The sequence below is a fragment of the Jatropha curcas genome, chromosome 3, assembly GCF_041381405.1.
Source record: "Jatropha curcas cultivar XTBG-Jc1 chromosome 3, XTBG_Jcur_1.0, whole genome shotgun sequence".
Taxonomy (NCBI): Eukaryota; Viridiplantae; Streptophyta; class Magnoliopsida; order Malpighiales; family Euphorbiaceae; genus Jatropha; species Jatropha curcas.
The window spans coordinates 3,642,690-3,653,294 of NC_143153.1; the positions used below are offsets into that span (position 1 = coordinate 3,642,690).

General features: G+C 33.6%; 3 protein-coding genes across 3 annotated transcripts; 2 read left to right on the forward strand and 1 right to left on the reverse strand.

Moving 5' to 3' along the window:
- Positions 1-1,141: 1,141 nt before the first annotated feature.
- Positions 1,142-3,460, forward strand: LOC105644935 (xyloglucan endotransglucosylase/hydrolase protein 2). Its single transcript, XM_012230444.2, has 4 exons — positions 1,142-1,369; positions 1,873-1,973; positions 2,383-2,576; positions 2,927-3,460. The coding sequence occupies exons 1-4, from the start codon at positions 1,180-1,182 to the stop codon at positions 3,309-3,311; spliced, it is 870 nt and encodes a 289-aa protein (XP_012085834.2). The 5' UTR covers positions 1,142-1,179; the 3' UTR covers positions 3,312-3,460.
- Positions 3,461-4,181: 721 nt separating this feature from the next.
- On the forward strand, positions 4,182-8,375 carry LOC105644378 (GPI transamidase component Gpi16 subunit family protein). The gene is made up of 5 exons (XM_012229693.4): positions 4,182-4,585; positions 5,129-6,376; positions 7,333-7,482; positions 7,558-7,738; positions 8,021-8,375. The coding sequence occupies exons 1-5, from the start codon at positions 4,343-4,345 to the stop codon at positions 8,209-8,211; spliced, it is 2,013 nt and encodes a 670-aa protein (XP_012085083.1). The 5' UTR covers positions 4,182-4,342; the 3' UTR covers positions 8,212-8,375.
- A 379-nt stretch (positions 8,376-8,754) lies between these two features.
- LOC105644934 (amino acid-ligase) lies at positions 8,755-10,390 on the reverse strand. Its single transcript, XM_012230443.4, has 4 exons — positions 10,087-10,390; positions 9,563-9,670; positions 9,278-9,370; positions 8,755-9,082 (listed from the first exon to the last, which is right to left on the reverse strand). The coding sequence occupies exons 1-4, from the start codon at positions 10,388-10,390 to the stop codon at positions 8,931-8,933; spliced, it is 657 nt and encodes a 218-aa protein (XP_012085833.1). The 3' UTR covers positions 8,755-8,930.
- Between the last annotated feature and the right edge of the window lie 215 nt (positions 10,391-10,605).

Here is a 10,605-nt window from a genome sequence, read left to right on the forward strand (position 1 = left end):
GAAATAAATAAATTTATACATAGAAGATGAAGAATACTTGAGAGTCTACAACTCCTTTCTTAGCCTTTTTGACAAATTGAAATAAGGACAAGTGACTTAGTTCTCTTTTGAATTTCTACATTTAAATAAAATATTTCCAAAATCTAGCTTTTCCAGCATTACTGGAATAGAATTTATCTATATCACAATACATACGTGCAAAACAGCACAACTTCAAAGACTAACCGATGGCATGCCCATCCATCAAATATTAACTGAGTTGAAAATTTTAATCCAAAATAAATTAATTTTAAACAACAAAATTAAGAATATAATTAATTTTATACTGCTAATATGATGATTCAAAAAGAAATCATTTAATATTAGTTCCATGGTTTGGTTTTTTTAAAAGAAGGAACTGAATCCTTCAAACATATATATAATTGATAAACTATTTTAAAGGTACAAAAAAAGAAGGATTAATATATGTGATACGTCATTTTTCTTTTCCTAAAAATACTTATAGATCTTTTTTTATTATACAAAAAAGAAATTAAATGCTTTCCCTTCACCGTAGGCATGGATTGTATTTAGGTCGGTTCTAATTAGGTATAACTGCATATTGCACAATGAGTTTAAATTTAGACTTTGTTTGGAAGAAAGGAAAGTGAAAAGAAATGAAGAAAATTGAAGAAAAATATATTTATATAGTATGAACTAAAAAAAGAAAAATAAATATATATATTTGTTTTTAGAATGTATGCACTATTAAGAATATTCTCAAGCCAGCTTATGTGCACTAAAACTAAATCTCTTTTTGGGTACCGACCTAATGCATTTGAGAAATGTTATTTCTAATAACGAAATTAAAATAGAACCCTAATTCATAAGAATGTGCTGGTAATTTTTTGCTTGAAGTTACTTCCAGACAAAGAATATAAATGATGAAGTTCGTTATGAGGAAGCATGGAGAAATCAATAGCGTGCGGAGAAGTTGATAACCTACATTAAACCAACAACCTTTTTTTTTTTTTAAAAAAAAAAATAATAATAATAATAATTTGGCTTTATCATTATTCTTATAGGAAATCTAACAAACCCATCTATATATATATATATATATAAAAGTTCACAGATTGATTCAAATAAGAGAAAAGTAAATTAATACATACAAAAAATCATTAATATCATACATAGGAAATGCAATTTCCTAAAATGGATTATTCTTGTCTACCATATGTTCTTACATTTCTCCTAATTGGTGGGGTGATTGCAAAGAGAACAAGTGATATTAGCTTTGATCAAAATTATGAAGTTACTTGGGGCTATGATCATGTCTTGTCACTTCACCAGGGCAGACAAGTTCAGCTTTCCATGGACAAATATTCTGGTTTTTATTCTCTAATTCTATATAATTTTTCATAGAATACATACATGTATTTTATTCTTAAAAAAAAATTTCATTTTCTAAAATTCTCTTGTTAATTACGGTTTCTTATCTGACTTATTATTTTACATTCGTGAGAACTTCGTTATATTTTTATTTATATATATTCTTGTAAAATCTGTACTTTAATTGGACCGACTTAAGATTAATCAAAAAATTTCAATAATATTTCTTCAATGAGAACGGAAAAACCTCCAACATAAAACCTAAAAGCAAACCCTATATGATATATAAGTATTGCAAATTAATCCGTTACTAAGTAAATACCAAGTACTATTTAGAGTTTAGAATATATAACTGAAAAATAGATTTTTTTTTTTTTATATATATAGCAAGTTAGATATCCTTTTGATGCTTTCCTATACATATATGAGAGTTTTGAATTTGAAATTGGCCTAATAATTTTCTAAAATTTTAATGTTTATGGGAAATTTTAATGCATGCAGGGGCTGGGTTTGGATCCAAGCTAAGTTTTGGTTCTGGATTCTTTCATTTGAGGATAAAGCTACCTGGAAATGATTCTGCAGGAGTTGTTACTGCTTTCTATGTGAGTGGGTTTGTGCGAGACATTATATATAGGATGTGTTCAGCAACGGTTTTTTAAGTAGCTTTTATTGTTTTAACTAAATGTTATTTTTAATAATGCTCGGTAACATAACATTTGAATTAACTTATATAGATTAAGGTAGCGTTTTATAAAGAGTCAACTTATGTAATGCTTAACTTTTAACGTTTTATGAAAAATTAATCAAAGAGCTACCAACTATTCAAATAACTAAATGTTATTAAAAATAGCTAACAGCTACCATAAAAACTAATTTTGCTAAACAATCCCATTAAATATTAATGTACTTTTAAAGGAAAAAAGAATTAGTATGGGAAGCATTAGTTTGCCTGTGAACAAATTGAAAATTGCATTGCATATATACTAATGATGGGTGAGGTTTTAATGGCAGCTAACTTCACAAGGTGATAATCATGATGAGCTAGACTTTGAGTTCTTGGGCAATAAAGAAGGAAAGCCAATCACATTGCAAACAAATGTGTTTGCAAACGGTTTAGGTAATAGAGAGCAAAGGATTTATCTTTGGTTTGACCCTACAAAAGATTTTCACAGCTACAGGATCCTTTGGAACCAACATCAAATTGTGTAAGAACAATCTCTCTTCCTTTATATACATTATCTCTTCACCATATATAATATACACATTTGAAACTTAGATTATGTTGGGTGACATGCATGAACACCATAAAATTTCATGAACTTCATTTTAAATTTTATATATTTTTGCTATTTGTTGACATTAAAAAAAATATTTACTTTTGACAATGTCTCTTTTCTGATAATGCATGATCATTGAAATTTATAAGAAAAAGAGTTGGAAAATTGGTTTGCAATCACTCTGATGCTTAAGTCAAATATTTAAACCATGTCGACAATAATTTTATAAGTAGATTTTAGCTTTTTGACTAGTTTTTAATATATTGATCTACTGTCAGATTTTTTGTGGATGAAATTCCCATAAGAGTGTTCAATAACAACACAAAATTTGGAGTAAGCTATCCATCACACCCAATGAAAGTAGAGGCAAGCTTGTGGGATGGAGATAGTTGGGCTACAGATGGAGGCCAAACAAAGACTAATTGGAGTAATGCACCATTTAAAGCTCATTTCCTAGGGTTTGACATTAGTGGTTGCTCCTCAAAAATCCAACAATGTCTTTCTCCAAATTACTGGTGGAATGTGCAGAAATATTGGAAATTGGACTTAGCTCAACAAAGGGCATATGAGAATGTGAGGAACAAGTTTCTTACTTATGATTACTGTTTTGATAGGCCTAGATTTCCTGTGACTCCTCCAGAGTGCTTGCTCTCAATAGTATAATGCTTTTGGAGTTTTTGTTGTGAAAATAAGTTCAAATTATTTGGAGACTCCAAAAATGAAAGCTCACTCAATTGTAATAGTGTTGTCATCTTTTAATATTCTCTTATAACTTTCTAATATCATAGCCCCAACTTATTATTCTTTATGAGGCTCTAGTTTTCATGGATTGTAATAATACGATAAACTACAAGTAAGGACAGTCCTCTCTTTGACTTACCAAATTGATGAAAACCACTTGAATTCGAGATATCTCACTTCTTACACTAATGAGAAGACCAAATAGACCAGACATGTTTGGTAATTTGAACTTATCATTAATAAGTGCACATTAACATACTTGAATTTTATTTTTACAACATAAAACAAATTGAACATTAATTGTATGACAATAAAAATTATATATCAAATTTAAAAATTTTGATAACAGAAAGATGATATAAATAACATAGGAGATTGAAAAACTGTATAAAATTTTTTTTTTCTTTAACCAAATATAGGATAAATTGAGAGAGAATTTTTAATCTCACGTGTCATTTTTATTATTTTTCCATAATCAAATGTTTGTAAAATCTAAATACTAGAGGGACCTAAATGTGTTTCGTGAAGATTTATCTCCAAATATACATCGGTGATAAGTTCAGGGACCAGAACAGTATGAGTGAAATTAAGGTATGCTTAATTTGATCAGAAATTTCTTTTTTTTTTGGAATTAATATTAACCCCCCCCCCCCCCCCAAAAAAAATAAATAACATATAAAAAATGTACATATGGGGTCTCAAACAAATGGGCTTTTCTCAACAGAAAAAGGGCCCAAAAGCCCAAATCCTAAACGGCCAGGTCACTCCGCAGTCCAAAGCCACCACTCGCCGAGAAACTCCATGATCTCGACGAAAGTCTGCACTGGTCAGTTCAGTTGTTTGAGTTTTGAGAGCTCCAAACCAAATCAAAGGTAGTCAGGTCTTTAATGGTGGATGCGGTCTGGTCCACGTCTCTCATATAATACAGAACACTAAACGGCCAATCAATTTCAATGGCGCTTCCTTTAAAATCTACTCTGATACTCTTTCTAATAGTTGTATCCAAATTCTTCCCTAATTCAATCGCCTTTGGATCCGCCATAGAAGAAAAAGAAGAAGAATTTTATGAGGAACTGTTGCTGAGGCCGTTACCTGATCGGAAACTATTGGCTCATTTCCACTTCGAAAGCACAGCTCCTCCCTCTAATTCCAATGGCCGCCATCATCACCTCTTCCCCAAAGCCATTTCTCAGCTGGTACTCTATTTATTTTTACTTCTTCTTTTGTTTGGTTGCCAAGAAAATTCGAGCTAAAAAAAAGAAACTTTTACTGATTTCTGTTGAGGGAAGTTTACTGAACTGATTAGACGTTTATATTTGGATTTCTTTACTTCTTTTTAAGTAATTAGTTTTGCACTGTAGCGTTAGCGATTTTTTGAGATCTCGATTATTTAACTTTTCGTGCATAATTTATGAGCGATTTTAGTGCATTTAATTTGAAAAGAGTTCAGTGTTATGTCGAGAAATGGGTCTTTCAAATTGCCCATCTTCTGTTTCTTATAAGTATTTTTTAGCTTAAAGCGTGAATCAGTTAGGATGTTTGCTTCCTTAGTTTACGCTTGGATTTTGGCCTCTTCTTTAACCCTCTACCTCTCTTCTATTGAACCATTTTCAATCATGTTTCGATGACTTGATCCTATATAGATTGTGCTATAAATCAATCATTGAATTTGAAAGCATGTTTATGGTATCTTGGGATTGGCATAGTATATAACTTGTGGGATAGCATTACGTGGACAGGTACAGAAGTTTCAGATTAAGGAAATGGAATTATCTTTCACACAAGGTCGTTGGAATTATGAACGCTGGGGTGGATTTGACCCCATTTCGAGCAGCAATGCTAAGCCTGTTGGAGTTGAGTTGTGGGCTGTCTTTGATGTCCCTGAAGACCAAGTTGATGCTGCTTGGAAGAATTTAACTCACACTCTTTCAGGTCTTTTCTGTGCTTCAATTAATTTTCTTGAGTCCTCTACTATGTATTCAGCTCCTCAATGGAGCTTCCGCACAGCTTCAGGCAATATAAGGCATGGTATGTTGCCCCGTGAAGCTGTTTGCACTGAGAACCTAACTCCATGGTTGAAGCTCCTTCCTTGTAGAGACAAAGCGGGGCTTTCTGCATTAATGGACAGACCATCAATTTATAATGGTTTTTATCATTCTCAGCGATTGCATTTGACCTCTAATAAATCTGGTCCACATGGTATAAATTCAGGCATTGTTCTAGAACAAATGCTCACTGTTGTTCTCCAGCCTCATAATCAGAGAACTAGTGTGACTTACTCTAGTGAAAAGAATTTTCAACCTAATTGGTCTTTGAGTTCAATATTTGGAAGGAAAGTCAGTGGAAGATGTGTTCTTGCCAAGTCTAGTAACGTATACCTCCAGCTCGAGAGAGGTCTCATTGCTGAACTAGAGAAAAATGAGAATAATGGGGCTGACAATGTACCTTCTGGAGGGTTTTGGACTGGACCTGGTTTTGAATTGTCAGTTAGCCCAGATAGGGTGTATGAAGAAGAGAATAATAGGCACAAAAAGGGCTCATCGGTCCTTTATGAGTTTTCAGTTCATAAATACAGTTCTTCACAGCCTTTTGATCTCAGCCTTATATGGAAATCTCCTGTAACTTGGTCATGTGAATCTGCGCCATTACGCGCTAGTAGGTTCTTGATGGGAAGTGGAAATGAAAGGGGTGCAATTGCTATCTTGTTGCAATCTACAGAGCTAAATGATGCTTCTTTGGACACTTGTAGCACTAGTGATGGTTATAAGCTGCAGGTTGATGTGTTCCAAGTTGTGCCTTGGTATGTTAAGGTATATTACCATACCCTTCAGTTATTTGTTAATGGCCAGCAGAAGGCAGTTGGAGATTTTATAGAGAAGATTCATGTGTCACCTTCCAAAGACAAGGTATCACCTGGGGTGATGGAGATGGTTTTGCAATTTCCTTGCAATGTGAAATCAGCTGCTTTAACATTAGAGTTTGATAAGGTATGCAAAAGGCACTCTATTTTCAGCTTTGACTTTGAATTTGTTGATTCAGAATTAAGGTTAAGAAAATACACAACAGATTGAAAACCTGAGATGCCAAATCCATGAAATCAGTAGCATAGCTTCCCTTCTCCTTCCTTTTGTGGTTGGAAAGAAAGTTAGGTTTCAGTTAAATATTTTGATAAGTGAATGCAACTTGTTGCATACAGTATGCTGCACATATTCATAATATTTTTAAGTTGTAGGTATTTATTTGTAACTTGTAAATCAAGACATATTGTTTGGATTTATTTAGGATCTAAGGCACGTATTCATAATTCATTTAATACACAAGAGTCTAATTTGAACCATAGTCATTGAGCTTATCACTGATTTCAATATGGTGACTTGTCTTCAATCTGTAAATTGGAACCGACTTTTAATATGGTTACTCTGCTAGATTTTAGTAATTCTTATTTTACTATGGAAACGGCCTCTCTCCAGAAAAGTAGGAGGAAGGCTGCATACATCAACCTTCGTAGAGCCCACATAATGTGAGTTGCTTTGTGCACTGGGTCTCCCATTTTTCTATGCTCTTAGAAATGCATTGTGGTAGCAATCAGCTTTAGCTTTCAACTAAAGAATCCTGGCTTCGTCCTTGCAGAGGATCCCTTGCTGTCTTTGATGTGCATTCTGCTAATGCATTGTCTATGAACATAGGGCCCAATCAAAGTGATACAAATTCTTCATGATACTGAACCTTGGTAATGCAGTGGTGTCCAGTTGGAACTTAAAGTGAAAATATAGTACTATAATGGAAAATTATATGCTATTACTAATAATAATGTCTAGTTGAAAAAACTATATTGCTAAAAGTCTATACTTTAATTCCGTTGTCTATAACCATAATGCTTTTTACACAACGGAACTTCATTGGCACTCAGTTTCTCATTTATATCTTCATGATGTCTCCATAGGGTTTTCTACACATTGATGAATATCCTCCGGATGCTAATCAAGGATTTGATATTCCATCAGCTACAATAAGCTTTCCCAACTTCTATACCAGCTTACTCTTTCCTTGCAATGGTTCTCTGGACAAGCCACCCATGTTGTCTAAATTTCAGGTAGTTACCTCCTGAATTGTTGGTTTTCAATGTGGTTCATTTTGGATTTTGATTGATTCTGAATTTGTGATGCAGGAAAAGAATCCTGTTCTCTCTTATACAGAAGTATTACTTGTACCTTTGACAACTCCTGATTTTAGCATGCCATACAATGTCATCACAATCACATGCACCATTTTTGCACTGTATTTCGGATCATTGCTAAATGTTCTCCGAAGGCGTGTTCGTGAGGAGGAAAGACTTCTTAAAAGCAAAGGTAATAATTTTATCTCAGACAAGTTGTCTTTTGAACAGTCTATGGGTACCTTCTCTTAGATTTCTAGCTTGACAATCTTGATGTTAGAGAGAGAGTGCAAATTTTGAATTATTTGGTTGAATGCCATCATCAGGTGGGGGATCTTGTAACTAATGACAGCTATCATCATTGTTTTCTCAAAATACTTACTAATTTGAGAATCCAACATTACGTTTCATTAGAGTGAATTTCTCATTTTCGGTGCTATTGACATTTGCTTTTTTGTTGTTCTTCTGCTTACAGCTGACAAGAAAACTGGTCGGTTTCCTGAGCTGCTTTCGAAACTGCTTGCTAAGCTAAGAGGAAGAGTACCGGAAACTCCTGAAACCCCCAAGTCAACAACGAATTCGTCGCCTTTGGTTAACTCCAAATTATTGTTGAAAGTCTTGCTGGTGGTTGTGTTTGCTATAGCTTGGCAATACTATTATGGATGATGTTATTAATGCTGAATTAACAACTTCAGTGTAAAATATAGGAGAGAAGAGAGCATACTCGATATAGGGATCGTTGGAAACATTGTTTCTACCACTAAACCAGGCGACTTTCGTTTGTAACCCAATTTTGTATCATTTTGATAGTAGTCAACCTGTTTGAAATCCATCGAGTGACTTGTATTTGGTTAACTTATCCCCATGTCTCGAGTTCACTAGCCACCTGCCTAACAATGATATGATCGTCTTTTCTTGATCATTTTTTGCGCAACAAAGACCGATGAACATCAGCAGATGTACCACTATTAGTGTTAGTTTTGACCAATTCAGTTTTAAATCTGTTCTAGAACCATGGTCGTGCCTTGAATCTTGATCAATTAGCAACTTGAGACATTTTTCAATAGTTTACCTTACAGGAACCTGATTTGGGAAGGGGAAAAAGATTTCTGTTTATCATGAAAAGAAAACAGAGGAACGAGGTAGCAATTTCCCAACAGCACATAGAACATTCTCTGCTTGAATTATTGTAACTGCTTGTCTCAACTGTGAAGAAGAGAACCAATCATGAGGCTATTCCATTTAACATATGCATGTGAGTTCCATATTACAAGATTTACAAACTTTCAGATTGCTCCTTTCACATTTTATCTGTAAGAAGCAAAAGTTCCCATTTTGAAGAAAATGATTTTTTGTAAAAGAAAAAAATGTAACTAATGCTAATTTCATCTTATAATTCTTATTCTTTTGCAAGGAGCAGTCAGGATCACCTCATCTTCTCTCCTCCGTTTCATGTCGTTGCTTATGTAGCTGCATTTCAATTTGCTGCTTGAAATTGTACCAAGGTAGTTCTTTCCTTTGTCTCCAAGTTCTTTAACTAAAAAGCAGACAAAAATGTGTTAATCCTTAATGCTAAGTTAAGTGACAGCTTCAACAACTATAATGCAATCACAACAATAGTAAGATTGAAATGATTAAACAGAATAATAACAACCTAAATCTCATTATTATATGTTCAAAAAGTCCGTCTAGTTGCAGAACAAAAGGAAGCATGCGGAATAGGCGAATTTACCTGAATCTGTTTCATTTATCTTTAACTTCTTGAATAAACTGACATCTTCCAATAATTGCTTCCTCTTGAAACCGTGGTCTCCATCCCCAAATCCTTGATAACCACAGATATATATCAAATTGTTAAGTACCTAGAAAAATCTCCTAATGGACAACCACTCCTTTAAATTTCTTGATTCCTAAAGATTAATTAGGAATCTGGGAAAAATATAAACAGTTTCTTGATAACCAAGATCATTTCAAATCCTTGTAAAAAGAAATTATCCATAGAAATTCAGATTTTTACCTGAATAATTATTTTTCTTTAACTTCTTATTCAGTTCATTAGCTTTCTCCTGTTCAGTTCTGTCACAATCCCTAATAACAGTAGCATCATCTTGAGGGTCATGTCCTCCTGAAAATTCAAGAATCAATCAATGTTCATGAAATGCGATGCTTCATTTTTCATGGGCTTAAAACATAATAATGCTTTTTTTTTTTTTTTTTTTTTTTTCTGGTACAGAAGAAGGAAAAAATAAAAAGAAAAGCAAATATACTTCAAAAATAAGAATTCTGCGATTTCTTTAAGCAAGCCCTCAATTAAATAAATTTCCAAAGAAAATAAGAAGTGAAAAGAAAACAAAAGTTCTGTTTTTCCTCACAATTTCTTAGCAACCAAACAGAACGAAATAGAAATGTAAAATCAAAGAAATCAAAAGATTAACCACAGTCATTAAGATTTTTGTTTCTTTTTTTTCCATAGAATTCTCAGGAACCAAGCAGAACAAGAAACATTCTAACAACCAAAGAAACCAGAAACCAAGAACATACGCTTAGTTCCAGATTTACTGAGTTTGCCATCAACAAGAAGTGCGTCCTTATCATCTCTACCAGTAGACAAGCCTTTAGCAGAAAAGAAGTTAAGAAGAGATCTCCATGTAACAGAGGAGGAAACAAGATCAATCCCTCTACTAATAAAATGACCATTCAGCTTCAACGTTGATGGTTCTAATCCAAATGCTCTCGCTATCGAACCCAAGTCCAGTTTCTGGTCATCCCATGCCGCGAAAGCCACTGTTTGCGATAATGAAGGGCAAAGTAACTTCACAGTTCTTGGCTTGTCGCTCCCTGACATCTCTATCTAGAGCTCTATTACAGTCTATCAAGCGATCAATGTTTCTGTTTAAGTGCAAGACTGTGAGTACGTCCTCATAGTCTCCAACGGTCTCTGGAAGTGTCTCAAAGCTCCTTGCAACTATGGTATTGCTTATAAATTTAACCATTAAACCATTAATAATAAATGGGCTTGGGCTTTGATAATTAACAATTCTTTGAAGGGAAATTTTTTTT

Coding starts and splice junctions, on each gene's coding strand:
- LOC105644934 (XM_012230443.4), bottom strand. CDS start 10,390: ATGTCAGGGAGCGACAAGCCAAGAACTGTGAAGTTACTTTGCCCTTCA. Junction 9,671..10,086: donor CAGTAAATCTGGAACTAAGC/GTATGTTCTTGG, acceptor TTGAATTTTCAG/GAGGACATGACCCTCAAGAT. Junction 9,083..9,277: donor GATAAATGAAACAGATTCAG/GTAAATTCGCCT, acceptor TCTGCTTTTTAG/TTAAAGAACTTGGAGACAAA.
- LOC105644935 (XM_012230444.2), top strand. CDS start 1,180: ATGCAATTTCCTAAAATGGATTATTCTTGTCTACCATATGTTCTTACA. Junction 1,974..2,382: donor GAGTTGTTACTGCTTTCTAT/GTGAGTGGGTTT, acceptor TTTTAATGGCAG/CTAACTTCACAAGGTGATAA. Junction 2,577..2,926: donor TGGAACCAACATCAAATTGT/GTAAGAACAATC, acceptor ATCTACTGTCAG/ATTTTTTGTGGATGAAATTC.
- LOC105644378 (XM_012229693.4), top strand. CDS start 4,343: ATGGCGCTTCCTTTAAAATCTACTCTGATACTCTTTCTAATAGTTGTA. Junction 4,586..5,128: donor CCAAAGCCATTTCTCAGCTG/GTACTCTATTTA, acceptor TTACGTGGACAG/GTACAGAAGTTTCAGATTAA. Junction 7,483..7,557: donor CCATGTTGTCTAAATTTCAG/GTAGTTACCTCC, acceptor TTTGTGATGCAG/GAAAAGAATCCTGTTCTCTC.